Here is a 26,661-nt window from a genome sequence, read left to right as displayed (position 1 = left end):
TGTGAGCTTGGCGTCTGTAGAGACCAGAAGAGGGTGCCATATCCCTTAGAACTGGAGTTCCACAGGATTTTGAGCTGCCACGGAGGTTTTGGGAACTCAGCCTGGGTCCTCTACAAGAACAAGTGTTCTTAACCAGCGAGCCATCTCTCCACTCACAGCATGGTATCTTGTTTTCTTTGCGGAGGGGGATGCTAAAATTAATAGTCGGAGATTGCAGAGTTGCTTCAGTTGGTAAAGTGCTCTGTGTAGGCTTGAGGACCTCAGATCAGTTCTCCAGCAACCACATAAACAGCTGGGCATGCACATCTGTAACCCATCTCTGGGGTGAGAGGTTGGAAGGAAGAAATGGGCAGGTCCCTGGAGGCTCATATTAGCAAGCCTAATGAGGTTGGTGTGTCCATACAAGTTCATATACACCACTGCTTCACTCCCTCTCAAAAACCAACCAACCAACCAACCAACCAACCAACCAACCAACCAGCATCTGTCACTGTCTGGACCTGACTTCTGGCCACAGGAGTTGTATGCTTGCGTCTGTGGTGTTCTGGCCTGGTGTTAACTGGTGCACACTCCCACTCCCCCAGGTTCCCTCTCACCTCGCCTGTGACCTCTGACTGTGAGGTGTGTGGGTGTGTGACTTTGCCTACAGACTTTCCCTACAGCCCCACCCTCCCTCAGCCCAGTGGCCGCCGGGGAAGGCTTCTGTTCAGCAGCATTTTCCTTTCTCATTTCATGCTGTAATGGGGATTCATTGCCTGTTTTAAATCCATAATTTGCCATGAAAGCCTCATCTCGGGCCTGGGCTGAGGTCACAGCAGAGCAGTGATGAGCTATTTTTAGCCCTTAGAGGGCTCCCTGTCCCACTCGTTCCTTCTAAACTTACCCTGGGCTGGCTCAGAGTCCCAGGATTGACACCAGGAATGCCAGGACAGGAAAGGGGCAATTCACCCATGGGTGGCCTGGCATCGCTGTCCCACTCCTGTCTGTAGTGACTCTTGTGTTTCATTTATCATTGGGGGAATCAATAGAGAAGAGGACTCACGCTGATGAAGCGACACTCTAACTGCCCCTTCTCTGGGGCTGACAAGGGGTACCCGTTGATACCTCTGTCAACTCACAAGAAGCTGTCCGTTTCCTAAGCAACTGATTCCTTTGGTCAACATTCTCACGCTTCTCCAGGTGGACACTGATGATTTAGTCACACTCTTCCTGCCTGTGTTCAGGTGCGCATGTGTACCCGTGTGTACACAAACACATTAATTCAGAAATCAAGGCGTCTATGTGTATGGTTGTGGGTGCATACACAGGAGCTCTTTCAAATGGCCGGTAGCTATCTGGACGTCCTGAGCAAGGAGTCTAGCAGAGTGCCAGGGCAGGGGCTATCTCTCTTGTCTGTACCTTACAAGGCTTGTTGGATATTGGAAGCAGCCCAGACTACAGGAACCAGGCCCATGAATGGTCGGGTGGGCCAGGGTTTTCTGCAGGCAGTCGACCCCTGCTGGTAGAGGGAAAGGGGTCTGTGTTTCACAGAGAAGCCTTGGAGCTGCTGGCTCCATATGAATATAGGCCCCAGAGGATTTGGTCCTCATTTTTGCAGGTCTCTGTGGTGTGACACTCGCTGAGAAGGTGAGCATACTCAGCGTTGCTCAGGGTCATGTTTGGCTGAAACAGTGGAAGGACACATTATCCTTGCTCTCAGAAGCGAGGGAACAGGGACTCAGGGAACAATGCCCTTTGTATGGACCCCAATCCATGAGTGGTTATGGGAAAATCACAGGTAAACGGCAGCGTGGATTTCCACTTTACTTTTCCAGCTCCTGGTTTTACCAGGGAGAAGGTGGCTGCTGTTAAACACCACAATCCCATATCTTATGCTGGGCAGTGGCAGGGCTGGGACCCCTCTCCTATGTGGACCTGGAGAGTTGCCACTGCTCTGGGTATGGTGGCATCACTCTTTAAGACAACATGGGGGATGACCTGGTGGGCCTCAGACCCCTGGAGATGAGGATGGGGCATTGAGAATGGGTGGTGCTAAGGGGGGCTGAGTGCCTTGGGAGTTCAGCACATCCTAACTGGGCTCCTAAGAACCTTCCTACCTTCCTGTATCCTGCTTTTGAAAGTCCAAGATGCTGAGGGGAGGTACATTTGGGATGTCACCCCCAGCTTTAAATAGTGAGCCCCTAGACGGGCAGCGACAGGCTTCTAGACCACTTGGGAAGGAAGTACAGTCCTGGTATTGACTTCCCAACTCTTGAAGAGGAACCTACCTGCCTCTCTGTCTGCCCTGTGTGTGGGCAGGGAATGGAAGCCACATGCTTGCCTCAACCCCTGACGGCTCCGTTGGCCAACAGGAGTCTTGGGAGAGTCTGGGTCCCCTGCTTCCTTTCTCATTTCTCTCCATGAGAGATGGCCTAGCTAGAGAGGGGCCCCATGTCCAAAGAAGCTGAAATGGAGAGTCACAGAGTGAAGGAGTCTCTAGAGTGAGGAGCTCTGTTTAACCCAGAATCACCTTCATCTCCCTGGGCCCCCATTAACTGTGGTGCACACACTAAGGGTGGCATAGAGCTCAGCTGTAGATCTCAGAGATCACCGCCCCCCCCCACTCTTGAGCCTGAAACTTCAGATTTGGAAGAGAGTCGCTTGCAGTCAGTTTGGCAACTCCATCGTTTTCCTTTGTGTTCACTTTGCCACCCGAGGGGTAGGTGAGGTGACATAGACGAGGCAAGAAGGGTGTGTGTAATGGCAAAAGAGAGGGAATGGAGGTGACACCGAGCGTGCTCTGGACCACCCGGAAGGGCACAGTAGACGAGGGAGGACCCGGTGTCCTGTGGAGTGTATAGCAGATGGACGCAGACTAGCTGAGCCTGGCTCCCATATGGAACTTTGGAAGATAAGGATGTTTTTCTCACTCTCCTCTCCCATATCTGGCTTGTTTGCTGCCCCTATTTGGGGGCAATTGAGGGTAATGAATGTGGCAGGAAACAGGCACACGGCCCAAATGAGATACAGCACCTAAGACCAGGCCACGGCCCAGACTAAACAGGCTTAATAAGGAGATAAGGAATCAATTCTGCTTGTCTTCCCTGCATGCGCCTGGGAGGGGCCTCCGGGAAGCCAGCCTCCTGCCTGCTGTCTCTGTAAGCAAGTTTCCAGAGGGCAGAAGCTGGTGCTCTGGGAAGGATGGCCACTGCTGGTGATTCTGGGCCCTGACCAGTACTAATGGTGATAGAACCAGCTAATATTTAACAGCCATATGCTTTTATGTCTTGCTGTGTATCAGGCACTATTTTGAGACAAGCTTGCATACGTTGTTTCATTGACTTATTCGTGTCACCACAAAGGCACTATGGTTATGTCTCCCACTTTATAGGCAGACACAGGGAGTTGAGTAACACGATCAGGTTACACTGCCGGTAAAGGAGTACAGCCAGGTTCTAAGTGCAGGCAATCAGACTTCCAGAATTTGAGCTCCAAACCATGAGAGGCTACATAGTGACTCTCTAAGTAATATCCAACATACCACACAACCCAATGCCACCCCACACCACGCCACTCCACACTGCATAACAGAGTACGAGGTATCACCGCACCACACTAGACATGACATGACACACCACATGACAACACACCATACTACTATACTAAATAGCACCATACCATTTGACACCACACCATACAAAAACAGGTACCATCGTATTATACACCACATCACCTCATAATGCCACACCATGCAAAACCAACCACACACTACCACACCACAAACACATCACACAACGCTCTATCACATTACAACATCACGCCACACAGTGCTATACCACAAAACACCATGTCACACAGTACCATACAATGCAATAGTGTGTCACAGAATATCACATCATATGATACATAATACCATGCCACATAATATTACTCAAAACCACACCACTCAATGTCACTTAACACATATAACATCACACCACATAATATTACTCAAAACTACACCACACAACACCATATCACCCAACACCACCCCACACAACACCATGTCGAATAACACCATGCTGCACCATAGCGTAAAACCCTCATGCTTGCTTGACACTACTATCTGCTTGCACTCTCCTTCCTCTAGCTGTCCCCAAGCCCTGTTGCTTTAATTGCCATGATGAACATTCATTGAGCACCCAGTCTGTGTACTGCCAGGCCAACCATGAAGATTGCTAGATGCTCCTGACAGGCTCCGTGGGAAGCAAGACAGAAAACAGATACTCTCAGTACAACATGATGTTGTCATGGAGTCTACAGATGGCAGGAGGAATAATAGACAGGCTATGTGACCTTCAGGAAATTCTTCCTAGAGGAGATGATGCCTAAAGTTTATCTTGTCAGATGGGCAGGGTTAGACAAGGGAAGACACAAGAAGAGTCGTAGGAAGGGCTGGAGTCAGGCTTAGAGGCATTATGAGTAGAGCAGGTGGTCGGGGCTAATGGGTGGTGCTGGAGAGAAGGAAGATGGCATATTTCAGGGACCCTGTGGGCCATGGCAAGAATTCTGGTTTCTGTTCTGCAGAGACAAATTTTCCCCACATCTCTAAAATGTCTCAACTACCTCTATATACTCATCATTCTATGTCAAGTGGTTCAGGGTGGATTTGTCCCAGTGGGTCCCTAGATTCAGAACCATCTAGAAGCCAGCACTTTTAAGCACTGTATCAGCTCTACGTCCATGATTGGAAGTGCTCAAGTTATTCATAGATCCCCTCTGTACACATCTATAGTTTGGGAACTGAGAACTGGGAGTTTGTGATGACAATTCATCTTCATTGCCAACTTGACTGCGTCTAGAATCACCTAAGAGTCACACCTCTGGGCATGTGTGTGAGAGTGTTTCCAGAGAGAACTAATGGAGGAGGAAACACCCTACCCAAATGTGGGTGACACTATCCAGACAATAAAAGGAGTAAAAGGAAAAAGAGAGCTGAGCATCAACACCCATGCATCTCTCTGCTCTGGCCCACAGTGGTATGAGGGAAGTGACACTTATACCTTGGACTGAACTGGTCCCAGCTACCATGCCCATCCCCATGAGCCCTAGGCTAACACACATCCTGCCAAAGTTACGTTGCTTCTGTCTGTCATTTTGTTACAGCAGCAAGAGCTGCTGCCCATTCTGTGGGAGAACAAATTAAGGAGTGTGTCTATTTGCCCTCTCTGTATCAGGGGTAAGATACCTTCTTTATTTGACCTGACTTGGTCTCCATCTTAAATGATTCATGTTTGGTTAGGAAATCTGATTTCTAACGGGAGCCTCAAAGACAGCAGAGTCAATATTAGACTGGGCCAGCAAGAAGAGGACATGGGAAGAGCAGCCACGGCCAAGTCCTTCTAATAGCTGATCCGACTTCCAACTCTGTCCCCCCCTTTCTGATTCTCCTTCCCCAGCTCTACTCCTCCTTTTCCATGATGTTTACTACCATGGGGCATTCTAATGGCACAGTTTACTTGCTGAATCTGATTGTCATTTGCCAGCTGCCTTGTACCCTGCTAAATGCAAGCTTTACCAGGCCAGAGATGGCTTTATCTTCCACTTACTGAGGAATCTTGAACACCTAGAAATGAAAGGCATTCAGGAAACATTTCTTGATTACACTTGCAGTCTCTGCTTTCTCTTTGGTTCCTCCCAGGCATTGCTACCTGAATCTTCTGGCATTTGGAAAGATCAAGTGCAATGGTGCCCTACGGACCCTGAGCTCTTGCATGTGGTAAGAGTGTGGGTGACATCATGCATAACTGCGTGTATTGCTTTAAAACGGATGGAGCGTCACACAGTATTGTTTTTTTGTCAGATGTTACTCTCTTTCCTCATGGAGGATTCCCCCTACTGCTCCACGGCTCTGCATGCGCGCGCACGTGTGTGTGTGTGTGTGTGTGTGTGTGTGTGTGTGTGTGTGTGTGTATGTGTGTGTGGCCTTGCAATGTCCATCTAAGCTGTGAAAATGGGGTACCTAAGGACACCTGGCCCAGGACCTGGTGGAACTTCTGAGTCTCAGCTTCAAGGTGGGCTGCTGACAAAGCCATCAGGATCAGTTACCTTCTCAGCCTCAGGCATCACTCAGATCTTGGCTCCAGTGGGGAATGGCCCATTTTCCTAAAATAGTTGATGTGGTGTATTGGACTCCTGACTGGAAATGAGGCCTTCTGGTAGCTGAACAACTCTTAAGACATCATTTGTTTAGTCATCGCCTCACATTCGGCACATGAAGACACGGGCCCAGAGAGGTTGAGTGACGGTGTCAGGGTCACACAGCTGACTTTAAGTCTGAGGTCCTTTCCTTGATAGATAGCAAGACTTCCGGAGTTGATCTGTGTCTGGAAAGATCTCTGTTTTGATATGGGTTGAGTCAGACGTAGCCCTTGGCAGCTGGCTGGATTGCTGAGGGAACTCAAGCGAACCACAACCAGGGTTATAGCTTCCTTGTCTGGGGTGTTTGGCTTCATAGGCTTAATTCATTCCCCACCTTCCTCTCATTCTCTGGCTCCTGCCTGCTCTGCCTCCCAGGGTAGCAAAAGCTCTGCTCAGAGTTGCTTCTTGTCTGATTGCTTCTGAGTGCTGGAAACACAACACTAATTAATGTGTCTGTGACTCTAGGCTTGGCTGCTGGGTTGGTTCCCGTGCCCTCCCCGGAGCCAGGCAGGCTTGGAGAGCTGGCCCTCGGCTTCTTCAAGCACACTGCTGGCAGATGCATATTTTAACAGTGCACATCTGCTGGCTATATAATCTCTTGTATTTGCCCTCCTCACTTGGCGCTTTGATGGAAGACCTCCTGGGGCCTTCCTGTGTTCCAGCCAGAGTGTTTGCTTTGCGATTTTGCTGGAATACCATCTGATTCTGCCCTCACATCTTCTGCAGGTTCTAATCAAGCTCTTACTTTATTTAATTAAAAATCTATCTCGGGCAAATACAGAGCAAATTAGGAAGCTCTCCTATTCCTGGAACACAGAGAAGGCCGCCTTCCTTGGGGAGCTGGCCCAGACACTTTCTTGGGCTGAGATGTCACAGCATAGCAGGTGGAGGGTCTTGGTTGGTTGGGAAGGGAAGTGGCTTTAATGACCATAAGAGTCCTTTTTTAAACAGCTATTATATCTCCAGACCAGGAGCCCTTTCCAGCGACCCAGCTTGGCTTCCAGTTAGGGGCAGCAGGAGGGGATTTAGATCTATAGAAACTTGGCCAGGTGGAGGGAGTCCTGCTGGAGCAGGAGCCTAGAGGTGATCTACAAGACCGGGAGAGGCCTTCGGGCTCCCTGGGGTGGAAGTGGGGATTCTTCACCCGCATAAAATAGCCGAGGCCAGGAGTGAGGAGCTGCAAGCATCAAGGAGGCCTATGGGCAGAGCCTGGCAGCCTCTTCTTGCCCAAATCCAGTTTGCTTAGGAGAATGGCTGAGGTAGGAGATGCCAGCTCAAGCTTCCTTCTCGTCTGCAGGAATTCTCTCAGAGCACCCTGATGGGGCCTCTGTAACCAGCCAGTCTCCCGGCTGACCTCCAGACTTGAATAAACACCTCACCCACACAGGCCCAGCCCTGAGCCCTGGGCACAATGCCAGGCCAAAGCCATGACAGATGCAGAGAGGAATGGATGTCTTTTAGAGGTGACCCCAAAACAAATTTGGGTCTGCCCAGATTGAATCCCGAGGCCCTGTTCTGAGAAGCCTGGCTTTTAACCAGGTGGGCAGATGACATTCTGCTGGCATTTGGGACCAGAAGACTGGGCAAAGAGCGTTGGTCTGGAGCTGGAAACTCGGAGTTGATTTGAAATGTTAATTAAGCTGTGTGACCTCCTGGGCATGCCTTTGCCTCTCTGAGTCTCTCCATGAGCTTATCCGTAAAGCACATGGAACAATCTGGAATCTCAATGCAGCGCACTCTGTTGATTAACTGCGATAGTTGGGATCAAGGAGGCTTAAGCAGCTGGGCTGGGCTTGGCTGGTGAGTCTGCTCTACCTTGAGGACAAGGTGGCGTCCTGTTAGCTCCTGGATGGTGTCAGAGGAATGGACGATGCTTAGGTCCTCTCTTTCCAGCCTTCTCTGGCTGCCTCATGGAGGGGTGTGAGGGAGCAGGGGAAGGTTCCCCAGGGACAGGGACTGGGTGGTCTCTGAAGGCGGACATCCTACAGGTTCACTTGGCAGGCGTGTTCCGCCAGGTTGCAGTCAACGTCCGAATCAGGAAACATATCCGGCCCCAAGTCTTCCCCATCTCGTCTCTCAGCCCTACAGTGACTTGCAGACCCCTTCTCAATTTAGCCTCGTCTCAAGGGGGAAAAGAAAAGGGCTACTGCTCCCTGTCGAGTCCTGGTCTGTCCTCTAATGCACCCCCCCAGCCCATCTATCCCACCCTTTTCCTGCCAGGCAGAGCGGGCTTCCAGGTTGGAGGTGAGTGAGGTTCCCAAGCTCCCCCCTCCCAGCCTCAACCTAGACCGAGCTGCTAACTGGTCCTCTGTGGCCTGTCCGCTGCTGCGCTTGGAATCATGCATCTCTCGTGTTCGGCCGTGTAGATCTGAAGATAACCCGACACACTCTTAAATATTTCATCGCAGAGCACGAGCAGTGTCCCCGCTGCTGACCCTGTCATCTGAGCTCCACAACAGCTGCCAGGAGGCTGCCAAGGCCAGGCTTCCCTCTCCTGCCTGCCCAGGATTCATCTACATGTGCCTGGCAGAGAGGAAACCTTGGGGGGTGGGGTGGAACAAAGAGCTCGGGCAGGGGATGCTGGTCTAGGCCTTCTGCTTCCCTGAGCCTCAGTTTCTCACCTGGGGTAACAATCCCTGATCCAGTCTGGAGGAGCCTTGAGAGCTCCTGGGAGGGGCTTTGTAACTGTGGATGATTAGCACTACTTATGCACAAACTGTTTCCTCAAGCTTCCCTTCTCTGGGAAACCTGGCCAGAGGAAGGAGGGGACAGGGTTGAACTCTTAATCAAAACTGGGGATCTTAAGGAGCCACCAGGCAACCCCCACTACTACTTGAGGTAGGTCTATCCCACTGAGGGGGTAGGGACTTCTTCAGGAGGGCTGTCCCAGGACATTCAAAGCAAGGGCCAAGGGGGGAAATGGTTAGAAGAAGGCCCTGAGATGAAATCCCATTGGAATGATGGCAGAGAACCAGGATTCCAAGGGAACCCAGGGTGGGTAGGGTCTTTGGTGATCCTTGTGGACATTGAAGTCACGGAGGACCAAACTTGAGGCTCATCCTTAAGAGAGGTCAGGGCATGTGGAGCTTTTCTGGCCCCTTTGGAGGTCAGCTTTGGAAGAAAGGTCACTCAGACTGTGCCACGTTCTCTTCTGAGCTTGCGCTGCTGCCAAGGGCCTGGCCTCATTTACACAGCTGAGCCGAAGCCTCATCTGCTCACCAGTGTATAGCCAAACACACTGGGTAGGAGAGTGGTAGGTGGTAACCATATGATTTCCTAAGCTGGGGTCTTTTTTTATGTCCCTTTGGATGGGAAGAGAGAGGAGAGGGCAGAAGTGGGGAGGACCAGATGATATCCAATGGAGACCCTCCCTCTACTAGCTTTGTCAGAAGGGCCCTCCAGGAGCTGAGTCCTCGGAGTTTCCTAGAGCCTTATGGCATCCCTGCATGTTCGTGTGCAGGCGACTTACCCAGGACTGTGAGGCGTGCGGGGCGGGACCGGATGGCAGCCTGGATGGCCTGGCACTCATATACAGCATCATCTTGTAGCTCAGCCCTCAGGATCTTCAAGTGATGCTCTCCCGATAGGTGGTTCCCCACCACCAGGTACTGGGGGTAGCCTGGGGAGAAATCAGGAAGGTATGAGAGGTCAAAATAGTCATGTTGCCAGTTTCCAAGGCCTATCTGGAGATGTTGTGACTTCCTTAGATAGAATAGTTCCAAAAATTCTCTTGAAAAGGGAGATTCGTAGCTAGTGAACACTGGCTCAGGCAGAGGTCTTCCTGGCTGACTTCCTCCCTTCTGCCAGAGAAAGATTTTTCTGGAAGATGGGCTAGGGGTGTGATACCTGGCCTGGACAGAGCTGACCTCAGGTGGCTTTCTGGTGACTAATACACAGACAGCTTTACTCATATGACAGGACGGCCTCTGAGCAGCTTCCTTGCTGCTCCCTTCCCTAGCATACGGGACCACTCATCCCCTGCAACCCTAAGCAGTCAGTTTTTTATTTCTTAAGTTCCTTTTTTCTCTATTTATTTGTGTGTTTTCTTTATTCGTGTGTGAGCACAGATATGCCACCCACATGGAGGTCTGAGGACAACTTGTGGGAGTCAGTTAGTCTTTCTATCATGCTGGTCCCAAGGACTGAACTCAGGTCATCAGGCCTAGCTGCAGTCGCCTTTGCCTGTTGAGCCGTTTCGTTGGCTCTCTTGTTCTTATAGCTCAATGTGCCGTCAGAGCCCCAGCCTTCAGGCTCTCACTGAGCCTCTGACTTTATGAGTGACTCCCATGTCTTCCCCTGCTCATTTGTGTGTTGCTAATTTATTTCACGGGCTAAGATGATTGGGCGTTCAGAGGGAAAAGAGCAGTCACACTTCCCTTCCCAGCCCAAGGGGAGCTAGGGCGGCGGGGTGGGCACTGGTGACAAAGGGACACAGCAGTGGCAGCCCTCTGGCACTTGCCCAGGTCTTTGATCTCAGTGCAAAGGATCACAAGAGCAAGTTTCCCAGGGTGTGTGTGTGTGTGTGTGTGTGTGTGTGTGTGTGTGTGTGTGTGTGTCTGTGTGTGTGTGTTTTGCTGGTTCTGAGCTCTAAGGAAAATGAGAGATGCCAGTGTTAGAGACAAAAGTGAGGACATGCTGGGTGGGCAGACCTGGCTATGGGGCGTTGCTCTGGGGAGCGCTATCTGTATTCAGTGGAGTTTGCTAAGGAGATGCTAAGAGGGGAGATGGGGGAAGGGGAAGAGAGATTCTGAGATTCACAAAGAGTGGACCAAGCAAGGGAGAAATGGAGTGAAAAATGGAGAAGGGATTTACTTGGAAAGGATCAAGGAGAGAAGTTTTGTCCCAGGAAGCACAGGAAATGGGAACCCAGCCTCACCCTTCTGATGTCTATGAACGCTGGGTACTGTGCCCCGTGAACCACAGCGGCCCATGCCCGGGCATTCCTACCTCCCATCTCCAAGTCCCTGGGTCTGATTAAGCACTTAGGAGGCACTCAGGACACTTAGGAATTTGGGGCCTCAGCACACACAAACTGGTGATGAATAATAGATAAATAAAAGTTTGAAGACCATGAATCATTCAGCAGTTGCTGCGGCCGGCTAGCCGCATGCAAACAGTGACTGCAGCCACAGCCTTAGGCTGGTCCTTGCACTCTCAGGGGTCTTGGTCTTGAAGCCTCTTGGTTTGTCTGGTCAGGACGTTGTCCTTCTACCCCTTCACCTGAGTTCTGCTTCCCTCACATCCTTTGCACCGTGGGGTTCTGCAGGGGCCCCTTCTTTTGACTCTCCCTATCTTTCCTCAGAGACCACTCTGGCTAAGCTAACGGTGGTTGGGCAGTGTTCCCTGGGAGTCACTGCACCAGGACCCATCAGTGCTTGCTCCTGCTTAGTCATGGTCTCCCCAAACGCCAATCAGCAGCTTCTGGGAGCTCTTACACAACTGAGACCCTACTGTCCTCATCATGACACTGAAGGACCTTGATCTCACAGCTGCTCAGGTCAGACCAGAAATGCTTCCCAAGGATCAGCTGCACCAAAGGAGGACACGGTCCACCTCTCACTCACTTTCCTGCCTTCTGATGGGCAAAGGCGGTAAGCCCATGGGGTTCCAGCTGCTGCTGGCCTCTATGCTGCTGGCCTTCCTGCCCTCCAGCCCACCCCTCCCTGCTGTTCTGCAATTAGGTCTGTCCCTTGCAGGCATCTTGGATGGAACTGGTGGTTTTTTTTGTTGTTGTTGTTGTCTTGCAAGCCATCAGCAGCAGGATTACACTCTCCTGAGCTGTGGAAAACATCAGTGATGGGTTTGTTTGTATTTGCTTAATTAGGCAGCGAGCCGTGATGGTATCTTAAGGATTGGCAGCATCTTTGGAAAACATACGCAGAAGCTGAGCTTCTGAAGGATTTCTAGTTCCTAGTTCCTAGGATTTCTAGTGTCTAGGTTCTAGTCATGTCGTGTAGGCTCAAACTCCAGTTTATCTCTTCCTTGCTCTGTTTCCCTGGTGCTTTGACTTTGGGTCTCAGTTTCCTTACCAGTAAGTTGGGAACAATGCTGGCACCTCCTGGGTGAAGATTAAAACAGGATAATCTGTGTAAAATGCCTATTGCATACTTAGTATTAGACATAGGGTCCCGATATGTAGCTAAGGCTGGCTTTGAATTATGTCAGCTTAACATTAACTCCCCAAATGTTGAAATTACAGGTACCAGCTACCAGTGTTCATCCATATTCTCTATACATGCTAATTTAAATACAAATGGCAGGGCTAAGGATAGGTCTCAGTGCTTGCTGTGTGAGAATGAAGATCTGAGTTCAGGTCCTTAGCAACCCAAAATCTGGGCATGACAGTATTAGAGGGGCAGAGACCAGTAGATCTCAGGGGCTTACTGTCCAGCCAGTTCAGCCAACCAGTGAGCTTCAGATTCAGCGAGAGAACCTGTCTCAACAAATAGGTAGAGACTGACTGAAGAAGACACCCAACATTGACCTCTGGCTTCTTTTATAAATGCACATGCTCAAGGTAGGCCCAGTGTCTCTCTCTCTTCCTCCTGCCTGAAGATCCAGATGTAGAACTCTAAGCTACTGCTCCAGGGCCTTGTCTGTCTATGTGACACTCTTTGTCATCCACGCCATCATGATGATAATGGACTACACTTCTGAAAGCCATCCCCAATTAAATACTTTCTTTATAAGAGTTGCTGTGGTCATGGTGTCTCTTTACAGCAATAGAAACCATAAGACAACATGGGTGGGCACACTCACATGCACATACATGTGTGCATATGCAACACACACATACACACACACACACTCACTGTGTCAGGGAGTTAGAGTGGAGGTGTCCATCTTGGGAGAGAACAGGTAGAGATTCATGGATTGAGACTGATAATGTAATTGAATCAGTTTTTCTCAATTGTTACTCTGTTTATCTTTCAAATAAAGGTGGTGGTGGTGATGGAATCTTTTTCTCTCTCTGGACAACCATGAGAAACCTCTGAGAAGAACCAATCTTCTTAGGAGAAAACTGTTCTATCTGCACCTGAGAACGTGTTGGCAACATTTTCTTTCTGGTCTCACAGTCTCGGTGACCAGAAAGACACTACAGTGTCAGTGAGAGACTCATGTCTAGTGCCACGCCTAGGGTGACACGGTTGAAATGGAAGAGGACAGCTATAGCAGCAGGAAGTCCTGTGACACTGGTCCTCTGTTTCCCTTAAGCATTTAGCAGATCTTTGTTGAATTCAGTTGAATTCTCTTCAGTCCCTTCTGGACCAGGCAAGCAAGCAGTGTTTATAGGGCCTGTGAGAACCTGTCATTGTTGCCAGGATGGTATTTTGGGGCTATATGATTAAATACAGGGCAGATATTTCTCAGTGTGCCTAAGCTTATGGGCTCTGCAGGAGAGAATCCAGGGCCTGTATTCCTTAGTGACTGGGTCAGGCTGGAGAGTCAGGCCAAGCCATTGGATCAACTTGTCTTTAGAACCCAGCAGGCACAGATCCTGGAACCTAGAGAACTAGGTTCAGATCAGAGATGCAATTATCTATGCCTTGATGACCATTCTATGACCTGGTACCTCCACTTGGCCACTGACCTGATAAGACATTGCCCCTGACCAAAGACTGATGATAGTCATTGACCAGGAAGCCCAGATGGTCAGGCTCAGAGCTGTCCAGAGCATAAGCAATTCTCATTTGGGAAGGTCATAGCATTTCTCCATCTTTCTAGAGTACCAGAGCTGAGCAGAAGTTGGCTGGTTCCCATAACACTTAAACTTTATGGCTTCACAGTGTGTTTTGGAGATATTCTTGGACATTTTATCTATGCTCAGCTGGGCTACAGCATTAGGCCCTGTGACTGCTATTGACCGTTGCTATAATGTTTCAATATACATTTTTGGCAAGACATAACTCACATTTTAAAATATTAATTTCCCAGCCCCAGTGTTTCTGAGCACACTTCGATTTTTATTTTCCTGTACAGTATGAACGAGGTGAAGCTTCTTACCAGTTGAATGCATATTTTTCATCAATCCTCCATCCCTAGCCATTCCCAGATGGCCGGGGAGTGACACCCAGATCTGAATTTCATCATGCCCCCTTCTTTCCCGCCCCAGGGCAGGGTAATGACAGAAGAGGCAAGTGACATGAGGGTGGCTGCATTCCTTATGCCCGGGGGAAAGTGTAGGTTGGCAAGGTGTTTGGATGAGCTTCCAAGGTAGCCATGCAAAGTAGTTACCAAATGACATGGCCTGGCACCAACAACAGAGTTGACATGCCAGTCAGCAGCAGCTGTAGGAGGCCCCCATAGTGCAGCTTGCCTGGGTGGCTGAACAAGGCTGGCAGTTAGTGGAAACCCTTCCTGTCTTTTCTTCCAATCATGAGATGAATCCCAGGAGAAGCAGGTTTTCTTGTAAGTTTTCAGTCTATTGGCTGTCTCCTTGGGTGGGAAGCTGGACCATGCCTTGATAAATGAGGATTCATATTGGGACAAGAAACAGGAGTGCGTGATGCTTGGAAATCAGACTTCATGGGAATCACATTGGCTTTGGAATGGATTCTGTACTAGGTTTAGGACTGACCATAAAATGGGCATCAGTATTCATAGCCAGAGAGCCCTGGGCTCCTAGGGATCTAGGTCTAGGCCTGCCCGGAAAGTTGCAGAGCTGGCTGGGGATCTGAGCCCTGAATGAGACTGGAGATGGAGTATGGGAGTGCCATAGTGAGCAGATGAGGCGATGTAGGCACTGGGGCCACTGTGTAAGGGTGGGGGAGTCTGGAGGTACTCACTTGAGAGGTCTCTTCCTACACCCAGAGCCAAGCCATCTTTGATCCACAGGACGAAGCCATCATATTCCGGGATGGCACACAGCAGTGTCACGGGCTGTCCTGACACCACCACTTGGTCCTGGGGTTGCTGGCTGAAGGAGTAGACTTGGCCTGGGGAGGGAGAAACACAGTGGTCAGTCAGTATGGGCAGCAGTACCAGGATAGCTCGTTTCACACTCTAGAAGCAGAGCTAGGCTGGCCCCAGGACTCCAGCCTTGTTCTCATCTTTCAGAGGCTGGCCCTGGACTCCAGACTCCAGCCCCTCCCTTGTGCAACCCTGATGCTGACTGTGGAGATGAAGCTCAGTCACCATGGGGCATGTACCTCCCTTCTCCTTCTGGGACTCCCACCTAACTCCACTTGCTCAGGAGTGTTTATGAATCTAGTTCAACCTGGCCACCCAGGCAGTCTGCGTGGCTAGTAGGGCCTTGGCAGGAGCTGGTGGCCACATGCATACACACCCTTCTTACTCTATCCTTTTTCTGAGGTTGCTCTTACAGTCTCCCCCTTGGAAACCACTTGGGAGTCCATGACTCTCATCCACACCTCAAAGCAAGATGCCACAACCATTGAAGCGATTGGCTCATATCTTATTAAACAAATAGTTTGCTGCACATGTGAGATGCCAGGCTCTGTGCTGAGATTTTAAACATCAGCTCATGAATTCTTTCATTCTGCTAACAGCCTAACCGCAGCAGGCTCCGTCTCTACATGGAGATGGGGAGGCTGGCACAGGGAGGGGACAAAGGAGAGCTGATGCAATACTTCCAAGGCTTGGTGTACTTCCTGGATGTACTATGCTAGCAGTCCCCCTCAGAGCATCAGCAGACAGCTCTGCAGGACTGGGAAGAGAGGCGTTTGTCCATGGCTGCCTGTGACAGGTTGGGGGCTGTGAACCTGCCGCGTTCTGGCTCTAAGGGTTCTCATGTGCTGAGCTAGGCTCCATGCAGCTCCCAAACCTCAACCTGGGAGCAGTCACTGAGGAAGGGAGGTAACATGGTCTGTGTTTCTGCGAGGCCACAACTGAATGGACAGTGGGACACGGACACTGATCATCTGGAGAGACTGCAGTCAGTGCTTCCCGTACTCCCTTCTAGAGACGATCTAATGTTTCATGGCAGAAACAAAGGAACAAAGGACCCGGGACCAGAGAGGCACAGCAGTCTACCCAGGGTGACACAGACAGTGAGTGGCAGAGCTGGGGCTGGAATGGGGTCTACTTGAGTTTTGAGCCCTCACTTTTTCCCACCCCATCCCAAAGAGACAGATATTCAATGGAGGGAAAGGAGCCTGGGAGTCCGCTGCTACCTCCTTTCCACAGCACCACCGAGGACCTGGACTTGGATCGCTGCGCCAAACAGGGCCAACTATGGGCATAGGGAGAGATGAGGAGCAGGGGGCGCACGGAGCACCCAGAGAGTGGGGCAGCAGGAAGGTCTAGAGTCCACAGCCCGATGGGATCTTCGCAACCTCTCTGAGGAGTCTTATTAAAAATCAAATTAGTCTGGAATTGTGGGAGTAACACTTTTTTATTCTGATCTGAGCTTTACAAATTAGATTACATAGGATATTTTAATCAGCTCTGGGTAGTGGGTTTTTTCCCTTATGCTGTCTCTCCAAACTTTCCATTGTGGTTAGGCTGTTTCTGGCACCAAAAGAGAGAAAGGATGAGACAGAAGAGGGAGAGGACTGAAGGGGTCCAGAGAGGGAGGGTGAGGAGTGGAGATGGGGGAAGAGGGACAATAAGTGGGGGAGGGAGATAGGAGGAGGGAGGAGGGAGAAGAGGAAAGAGAGAAGAGGAGGAGGGGGAGAAGGGAGGAGGAAGAAGAGGAAAGAGAGAAGAGGAGGAGGAGGGAGAAGGGATGAGGGAGAAGAGGAAAGAGAGAAGAGGAGGAGGGGGAGAAGGGAGGAGGGAGAAGAAAAGAGAAGGAGGAAGAGGACAAGGGGAAGGGCGGAGAGTGGTGAGAAGAAGGGAATGAGGAGGAGAGCAGAGGAGAGGAGGAATGAGAGGAGAAAAGGAGGGAGGAAGGGAGGAGGAAAAGGAGGATGGGGAACAGAGGGGAGGACAAGTAGGAAGAGGTGGGGAGGAATGGGGAGAGGAAGAAGAGGAGGAAATGGGGAGGACACCTTTCCTAGGCGTCTCTCCCTGCTCTAATCTTTTATTCACAATGTTTTTTTAAAAATATTTTTATCTTTTTGGTAAGGACAGTGTCAAGGCAGCTGCAGCAGCAGCCAAAGATTGTGTGATCAGAGAGAATTATCAGGTTGTCAGCTAGGGGCTAAAGGGACTGTAACTAGAAAGCCCTAAAGGAAGTGGGCTTCCAAATGTCCCTTATTAGGAGCTTCAGCGGGGGGTGACTGTCTGTCTCCCACACCCCATCCTTTTTATGCTTGGTAGAAGGAGCAGGAGGTTGTTGAAGAAACTTGGGGCATTCATCCCTCTGGGCAAGGGTGAGTCCTGAATGGTCATCATGGAAATCAGGCCAGCTGGATGGTAGGGGACACTGGGAGGAGGGGTCAGTGGCAACACGGGGGAGGTCAGCTAGGGGTAATCACAAGGCCATGCTGGAAGGTTCCTCAGAACCAGGAGTTGGAGTAGATACGAGATCCTCCTAATAACACGTGGCGGGCAAAGCAGGAGAGGCCAGAGAACGGCTCAGGTGCAGTTCTGATGGTGGCTGCGTGGAGCTTTAACCACCCACTGTTTACATTTGGACCCACTTAGAATTTTCTGTGGAAAGCATGTTTCCAGGGGGAGAGGGCACCGGAGTCTCAAAATCATCCAAAGGATGTGATTTGCAAGTTATTTTGGGGATTGGAGTGGTAGCTGAGTACACCCAACCAGCAGTCTTTCTTTTTGGCCCAATTTTAATAGTTTTATATTATGTTCAAGCTACTAACATCACTTTGCCTCTTAGTGCCAGGTGAGGAATAGGGAGCCTCCCAAACAAACATCATAGGCTATCACCATTGCTCTTAGTTGTCCACTGTCACTAGATAGTAAAAGTAGATATGAAGACACAACATACTTAGGTTGTAGATCAAGCCAGAACTGAACTGAGGACTTTGTTTCCACTGGCTACATTTTGGAATGGCAGAAGGTGCTATTCAGGATGCAGGAGAAAAGGCGTTAATGGAATTATCAGAGGTGAACCCTGAGTGGTGCAGTTGTCGGCTTGTCAGACAAGATGTGTCCATTGGTACAACAGTGGCATGATGGTTATGGAACAACCAACTGCCTTCTGGTTGGATTTGAGGCCCTCTCCAAGGAAGGAAAATGTATCTGATACTGTAGACCTGCTCCAAAGCCCATGGTAGCTGAGCTCAGAGGCTCCAGGAAGAGAAGTATTTAAATGAGCAAGGTGCCAAATGGTCTTCTAAATCTGTATGGTTGTACCCACAGATTTCGGCCTCGCCTTCAGTGTTTGTCAGAGAAGCTTCTTTTGTGTAGCAGTAGGCAGCTCGTACAAACTTATAACTGGTCTGAGTGTTGAGAATAAGCAACTGTTGAGTGTTTATCCATAAATGAGATCTAGCTATGCCATCCCCCACCCCTTTCAAGGCTTAGAGAACAGAAGACTGAACAGAAACAATATTAGAGTTGGAGAATGGAGAGAAGAGCTGTGAAATGTTATCTTTGGGACCTGGCATAGCCATTGCACTCACCAGACCTGTACAAAAGCAAGACAATACAATCAGTCAATATTCCAGCACACAGCACTGATCAGACGGGGGGGAGAGAGAGAGAGAGAGAGAGAGAGAGAGAGAGAGAGAGAGAGAGAGAGAGAGAGAGAGATGGGGAACATGAAGCTGGGAAGCTGAGAAGCTGGGAAGGGGACATGTTGAGGGGTGCCTGGCAGGGGGAGCCAGAAGGCATAGTTGGGTGGTAAATAGGATCAACATTGCATGTACATGAAATTGTCAAAGAATAAGTAGAAGATATTGAAAATGAAGTGTTAATTTTTCTTTCAAACTGAGAAGCTTTTAGGATGGATCTTAACCTTGGTGGATTAGAAGAGCAGCTAATAGTTGAGTGTTATAGTAGGTAGAGGAAGTGGAGGGAAACCGCATCTCTCACCCCGGGACAGACCTTGAGGCCTTTCTGGCCGGGGCTCCTTGGAGCTCAAGGCATAGATGGGGTCATTTCTGGAGAAGTCTTCCCCATGGGCTCCCTTTTTCCTTGGCCCCTTTCCTTTCCATCCCAGGCACACTGACTTCCTTCTTTCTTTTTCATCCGTTTTGACTCCCAGCCTACAGGGTAGTGCCACCCGTACTCAGGGAAGCTATTCAGTCCTTAATCTCAGTAAACTCCCACGCAGACACACCCAAGGTCTGCTTTACAAACTTCTCACCACCCACTCAGTCCATCACGTGGTCCCTAGGATCAACTGGTACAGTCGATTTCCCCAAATCTTATTGCACACTTACTATCCATCCAGTGCTGGAGAAACATAAATGAGACCCACAGTGTATCTCCTCAAGGACAGAAGCACAGCAGCCTCTCTGTCCCAGTGCCCGGCACAGCATGGGAACATCAAGTGTCCCTCTGTTCAATGCCTATAGTTTGCCAGCTCTGTTTTTCTGAGTTCTGTGTTCACTGTCAGAAAGTAGCTTTTGCATTGTAAACTACAGACTGGGTAGATATTGTGAGCATGCTACACAGCGGGAGAAACGTAGGAGACAAAGTGGGGAGGGCCAGAGTCACAAGGGACCGGGTTCACAGGAGAGAAAACCACCGAGTTATTTATGTGAAACCCACTGCCTGGTGGACCTGTGGGGCTGAAGGCAGCCATTGTAACCACATTTTACAGGTGAACTGAGTGCTATAGTGTGGATCTTTAGACATCTCCTGAAGAGGGGGGGCTCGTGTGTGTGTGTGTGTGTGTGTGTGCATGCGTGTGTGAGCACAGGTGCTTGTGCCATGGTGCATGTGTGGATGTCAGAGGACCACCACTGATGCCAGTCTTCACTCCTACCATGTTTGAGAGAGGATCCCCTTATTGTTCACACTGTGGACTCTAGACTAGCTGACACTTGAGCTCCCAGGCATTTTTCTGTCTCCTCCCTATAGGAATGATACAGATGTGTCCTACAGATCCTATTTTCATAGGAACTTGAGGATTTGAACTCAGGTCTTCATGCTATGTGGCAAGAGCTCTACCCACGGAAACATCCCCTTGCCTGGGAGGGAATGTAGGAACCCAATTCTCTCTCTCTCATTTCTCAGCTTGAAGTGAATGGTTTTGTTCTTCCATTGACCTAGAGGCAATAGAACCCCTTGATCAAGCCCTGGAGCCCTCTAAACCATGAGGCAGAACAACCCTTTTGTTTTTATAAATTGTCTTGGGCATTTTCCGTATGTTGGAAAGCTGCTGAACATTCAGAGGTTCATACAAATGAAGGAATTTGCCCAAGTTTACAAACTTCACTTCTTAAGCTGAACCTCTTCCATTATCCTTTTTATTAACCAACTTAAGGTTTTCCTCCTTTTGAGACAGGGTCTTGCTATGTAGTCTAGACTTGCGATCCTCCTACATCTGTCTCCTGGGTACTGGAATAGGAAGTATGTGTCATCACCCCTGTTCCACTTTGGGCCTTGAACAAATTCTTCTCATTTGTATAGAATGTGTTTCCCCCTTCTTTTGGTGTCATGAAACTTCCCTGGATCTTCTTGTCTCTACAAAAGCCCAGGCCCCATTCTGCTGAGAGCCACCTATGAGCTCTGGAAAGTACAGGGCTTCATACTCTCTAAGGTCAAGGCTCTAGGGCCTAGAGTCTCGGGTGCTGTGATCTTTCTGAGTGAGGAGCAGATAGAATGACGACCATGGACTCCAGGTCCATGCTGACTGTGGTCCTCCCAGGCTGCATTTGGAGATGCCATGGCTGTCATGTATCTCTGCCACACACAGCTGTCAGTCTCCAATCTTCTAAAGATACATTCTGGTCCTTTGGTGTCTTAACTCCATTGTCACTCATAAGAAAATGTCTTTGCTCTGTGCTTTCCTGGTGATAGAAAGACAAGCCTGAACCAGGGCTTGGGACTGGCAACTGTCACAGCAGAGATCAAGCCTTGGACACACTCTGCCATGAGTCTGGTCAGAAACAGAGGTTATACACCTGCCTCCCACTGCAACCCCCTTGTGCTTGGAGTCCAGCTTTGAGGCTTAGAGATATATTCTCAGTTTCTTCTTTTTTACTCTCAGTCTTGTCAGTTTGGCTTGCCTTTTCCAGGCAGAGGGCTGAGGGAATGTAGCCATTGTTTTCAGTGCCCTAGACAGAAAGTTAGGGACCCTGGAATGCTTGCCCTTGCTGTTAGAGCCTATGATCTGTAGACATATCTGTGTGGCCAGCATCATGCTTGTGGGTGGTGACAATCAACTAAAATCCTGCCTACCCCTTTCTCAAAACTCAAGACCTCTGGTGGAATTTACTGAGAGTTCCTGGATGGTCCCCTAAGAGCATAATGGGTCATGCAACCATCTTGGAGAGGTCCTGCAAAGTTTGTGTGGAGTTTAGAAATCCCTATGTCTAGGAGGCTAGTGAACTAGCTCAGCGGGTAAAGGTGCTGGCTGTGCAAACCTAATGATTTGAATTTGATGCAAGGAACCTATATAAAGATGGACAGCATTGACTCCAACCTTCTTGTGTGTGCCATTATTACACACACACACACACACACACACACACACACTGCTGATAGTATATAAAAAGGCCTAATTTAAGATGGGAGATGGAAGTACAGAGAAGTTTCCTGGAGTGTGTGGTGACAGGGGAATGCAGAAAAAGACAAACTCATTCTGGGATAGGAATAACTACATGAAAGGCATGATGGGTGAGACTCCTCAGCTTCCTCCCCGAGTGCCTGAACATTGTCACCTTCCAGAGTCCAAGGCCTGCACAGTAGAAAGGACAGAGTTGTAATCTGGTCCTAGAAGGAACTCTATCCTGTCACTACCTTTATAACTGGGGGAAGCTCCTTACCTTCACTGAGCCTCAGTTTCCTAGTGTCCCCAAAGGGGATGGCAGCAATGAAAGTGCTAGGAGGATGCAGGCCTTGTATATAAGCCATCATGTATGTATGCAGAGTGTTCCATAAAGAGCTCCTGTAGCCACCATCCACACATCTCTGTGAGCCTGGGACTATATAAGCCAGCTCCCAAGCAGCCCATGCCATGAACCAGGAACGGAACTTCTACAACTCGGTTGTTGAACCCCATTAGAAATCTGTGGGTGGAGACCAGAGCTGGGTCTTCCTGGCTCTTTCAGAGCATCCCTTCCCAGCCAGTCTTGGAGGCTACCGGAGCACCTGGCCAGCACCACAGAAAGGGCTCCAGCGTGGCCATCTGGTCTATTAGTGACCAATTGGAGGAAGCTTAAGAATACTCATTCTGGGGCTATTTATTGCCAGTTTTCTCTAAGCTCACAACACATAGCAAATTGCCTCTTATGAGATTAAAGGAAGCTGTCCTTGACATGAGAGGCAATTAAGGGGGAAGAAGAAGATTAGGACCCAGTGACTCCCAGTGACACCAGAACAGTACCTGGAGTCACAGGGAAGGGGCCCAGAAGGTGGCACAGGTTGTGATCTTCACATTCGGGTGGTGGGAATGCACTAGCCCACTGAATGACGGATAAGAAATCCGAGTTTTAGAGAGGACTTAGTGGGTGACAGTGACTCTAGCAGGGGCAGGAGTCACCTCAGCTGGACTGGGGGCAAAGGACTGTGTTGTCTTCTGGCCATGGGCTTAGAGTCTGGAGAACACAGAGGTGTTTGCCTGGAGCTGGAATAAGAAGCTACATGGAATTAGCGCCCAAAGTGAAGAGTAAAGAAGGAGCCACAGGGGGCTGGAATTCTGAAGCGGTCTGCAGGGCAAGCCAGATGAGGGTAGGAGGAGATGTCTCCTGGAATGATGAACACCTAAGCAAAGTTTGGAGGTCAGGATGTGACCAGGGAGTGAGTGATAGCATGAGGGCCACGTCGTTCCAGGCTGTGCTCTGCTATTGCCTTACAGCGGGGACATTCCCCTGGGAAAATTGCTTAGTTTCCCTAGCTCTAGTTTCTGTGTTTGTTTGACAGAACAGAACAGGACATTGGGTCTAAAGTACACAGAATCCTTCCTACCTACCTTCTTTAATGACAGCTATCACTTTCATTTTGCACTGGTGTGTGGAGTATGTATGGAAGAAAATAATTAGGAGGGGACACTAACCCAGGAGAGAGAGAGAGAGAGAGAGAGAGAGAGAGAGAGAGAGAGAGAGAGAGAGGGGGAGAGAGAGGGAGAGAGAGAGAGAGAGAGAGAGAGGGAGGGAGGGAGGGAGGCAGACAGAGACAGAGAGAGACAGACAGAGACAGAGAGAGACAGACAGAGACAGAGAGAGACAGAGAAACAGAGTCACACAGAAAGAGAAAGAGGGACACACAGACAGAAAGACAGACAGACAGAGTGTGATGGGAGTGAGAATAGGAGATGGGGAGGGGGAGGGGAGCTGACTGTACCAGCCCTAAAATTTGTGCTGAGATGCTTGCACTTAATGAGAAGTCATCAAAGATTTGGGACACATTCACTCAAACCCCATTTTAGAAAGATCACAGGATGATGGTGGGGAGGATGGATGGAGAAGGATCATCCAAAGACAGGAAGACTGACCAGGAAGATTTGCTGTCATAAGGGCGTAGCTAAATCTGTACTGGGAGAAAGAAGAAAATGGGTTTAGCATGCACTTGGAGGTAGGATTGATAGCATTTGTTGGGGTGGGTGGGTGATGGAGGCTGTTACTGTCAGTGATAGTGGAGCCTCTTGCTCTTTTCAGAAGTGAAGCTGGTCTGAGGTGAGGCAGTTCTGTGGTAAGCATGTTGACAGGGAGGGCTCTAACTCACTCAAGGAAGGTGTGTTGGATGTAATTGGGTCAATGAGTCTGGAAGTGAGAGAAAGGTGTAAATAACATATGTTTGCTGAGCACTTGTTCTGGCCCACGTGTATACATGTGCGTGCATGCATATATGCCTCTCTCTCTCTCTCTCTCTGTGTGTGTGTGTGTGTGTGTGTGTGTGTGTGTGTGTGTGTGTAGGAGACATAGCGTGACATCAGAAAGCTTTCTCAGACAGTGACCTGTAGGGCCTGGAGCTTGCCAAGGAGGCTAGGCTGGCTAGCCCTTAAGCCCCAGGGATCCTCCTGTCTCTACCTTTTCAGTGCTAGGATTGTAAGCACACACCACTAGGCCTGACTTTTTACATGGATGCTGGGGATTGAACTCAGAGTTCACACGTGCATGGAAAGCTATGTGCTTGCTGCTATTTCTTTAAAATTTATTTTTAGTGAACATACGAAGCAATGGGTTTCATTAACACACACACACACACACACACACACACACACACACACACACACACACACACACCATAGTCATATTCATGCCTCTGCTATGGCCTGTTCTCCACTCCACCTGTTAGCCTCCCCTCCTCTAAAGAGTTCTTTCTACTTTCATGTCTTACGTAGTATTTGGTGTGGATCTAAGAATTCGTCTCCAAATATGAGATGCCATATATATTGATGTGACTATCTAAGTGGGCAAAGGTTCATTTAGTCAGGATGTGCTAGAACCAGCTGTCTGGAATCAGGTATTCAACTCTGGTCAAGGTTCCCACAGTCTTTTGAGCTCTGCTGTAATAGTAAGAGGTTCATCTTCCTTGGGAGAGAGAGAAGCTGGGAAAACAGAGTCGGAGACCAGACCTTCCCTTACTATCCCTTTCTCTTTGATCTTTGCTATGGCAGAGGTCTGAAGGCATTTTCAGCTTCATCATCATTTGCAGTCTCTGGAAGATTGGTTCTGATGCAAAGGTGAGGAGAAGCTTGACAGTGTGGTGAATGTTCTAGAAACATTTGGGCATATATGGGAGTGCCCACTGCTCTTCCCAGGAGGGCTTATTCCTCTTCTGTTACCTAATTCCTTGCAGGAGCTTGGGTGGCACAGATACCTTGTGACTCTGACCACCTCACACTCCTGTCCTCAGGACACAATCTGCCAAGGTTGTGTTGGACACTATGAGTCTCTAATGAAGAGCAATCGGACTGACCAAGGCAGGGTGAGTTCAAAGTCGCTATAAATCTTGTGCCTGCTGATTATCAGAGCTGCAGCTCCAGCCAGAGCCTGCCCTGTGCTCATTAGCAGCAGGAGGGGGACTCCTCCATCAATCCAGCAGAGGCCTGGATGCCAAGAAGATGCTGATAAGTGCTTCAGCAAATGGGGGATCCTCTGTGTCCGTGAAGGAGCCCATCCATCCCCTGTCTGCAGTCACCCATAGAGGATGAGGATGGGCATAGTGGTACAGGTCTATAGTGAGCATGGGAGGTGTAGAAGGGGGACATTCTGACCACAGAGCAGGACTCTGGATGGTGTCCAGGCCTGCTGCTGCTTGGCCATGGGCCTCAGGCTGGGTTTCTCTCTCTGCAGCTAGGATCTTTGTGTTGTCAAACAGGAAAGGGTGGCGAGCAATAGAAAAATGGTGCTAAAGAGCAGGGTGAGGGTTGTGTTTGTACCCCACATGGGGATGTAGGCCTCAGCCATGGACAGAAAGTACACTCATAGTTGACTCTTACAGAGCATCAGTTTGGGTACCACTGGGCTCAGGTTGAGACTGGCCCACGGATTAGCCTCCCCCATGATTCCTAGCATCTTTCACTCCTCGAGAAGGTCACAGGATGGACAAATGAGACTGTATCCTATGCTTGTCCCGAGGACCCTGTTTTTCCACTTCTTAGTTGTGTGCCTTTGGACCTGGATCTGCCCTTCCTCAGGCTCAGATCTATCACCTGTCAGATGCAGAATCTAGACCACTAGCCGATCAGCTCCCTTCAGGCCCCTCTTCCCAGCCTGGATGCTGCATGCTATAACTTATCCAAACTCCTATTTTTGCAAGCCTAAAGGATGAAAATAATAAAACCTGAGGCCCGAGGAAGTCAAGGATAAGCCTCAGGGACTCTAGGTCTGTTTGAGGGAAGATCTATGTCCTAAATATTGTTTCTTTAAAGCAAGCATCTTAAAATAATCATTTTATAGTGCTGTAGGTCTTGCCAGTCCGAATGATTCTACAGTTTTTGTGTGTATAAGAATTATCAATGGAACTAACTAGAAATATAGTTTCCTGGACTCAAGCTTAGAGAGGCTGAGGTGGTAGATTTTCATGGTGTCAAGGAACCTGTGTCTAGCAACTTCCAGCAGGTGGGGCATCACAGCTGAGGTGAATTCATATATACAAACACCACTGGTCTCAGGGAAGGCACTCTTTTTAGACTCTCAAGAGTACCAAATTCTTGGCCAGCTACTGTCTCTTTCTGCATGTGCCTTGTGTTCCCTAAACTAAACAGAGAAGGCATTGGACAAAGCCAACAGTTCTTTAAAACTTTACACAATCATTATATCCAAGAAATGTCATGCGGTTCTGCAAAGGTATGTTTGGAGAACCAAGTCCTGCCCTCGGTCCCTCATTGGATCCCAAGGTCTATGTGGGCAATGTCCAAGGGTTGAGAAGGCCTGCTTCAGTTTAGATTATCTGCAGGGGTTCTGTGAAGGACATCTTGGTTCTGTCCCACTGACAGGAGTATAAGCCTAGCAGCTTGGAATACTGTGTGACTGGGGCAGGTTGGCTTTAAGTACAAAGTGCTTATACTTAACTTTA

The 26,661-nt window shown here is 49.4% G+C and overlaps 1 protein-coding gene across 6 annotated transcripts in view; it reads right to left on the bottom strand.

The window, feature by feature from the left end:
• The window catches only part of Kirrel3 (kirre like nephrin family adhesion molecule 3), a 556,652-nt gene that overhangs the window by 84,523 nt on the left and 445,468 nt on the right, over nucleotides 1-26,661 (bottom strand). For all 6 annotated transcript variants that reach the window (XM_040729989.1, XM_040729991.1, XM_040729990.1 and 3 more), the window contains exons 4-5: nucleotides 14,946-15,095; nucleotides 9,629-9,778 (exon numbers count right to left, since the gene is read on the bottom strand). In XM_040729989.1, the coding sequence (XP_040585923.1) occupies nucleotides 9,629-9,778; nucleotides 14,946-15,095 (300 nt within the window). The remainder of the gene's footprint in view (nucleotides 1-9,628; nucleotides 9,779-14,945; nucleotides 15,096-26,661) is intronic.

This window comes from Mesocricetus auratus, unplaced genomic scaffold, assembly GCF_017639785.1.
Source record: "Mesocricetus auratus isolate SY011 unplaced genomic scaffold, BCM_Maur_2.0 Super-Scaffold_100022, whole genome shotgun sequence".
Classification (NCBI taxonomy): domain Eukaryota; kingdom Metazoa; phylum Chordata; class Mammalia; order Rodentia; family Cricetidae; genus Mesocricetus; species Mesocricetus auratus.
Note: the sequence above shows the minus strand (reverse complement) of the source record. Positions and strands in the feature narration are given on the sequence as shown.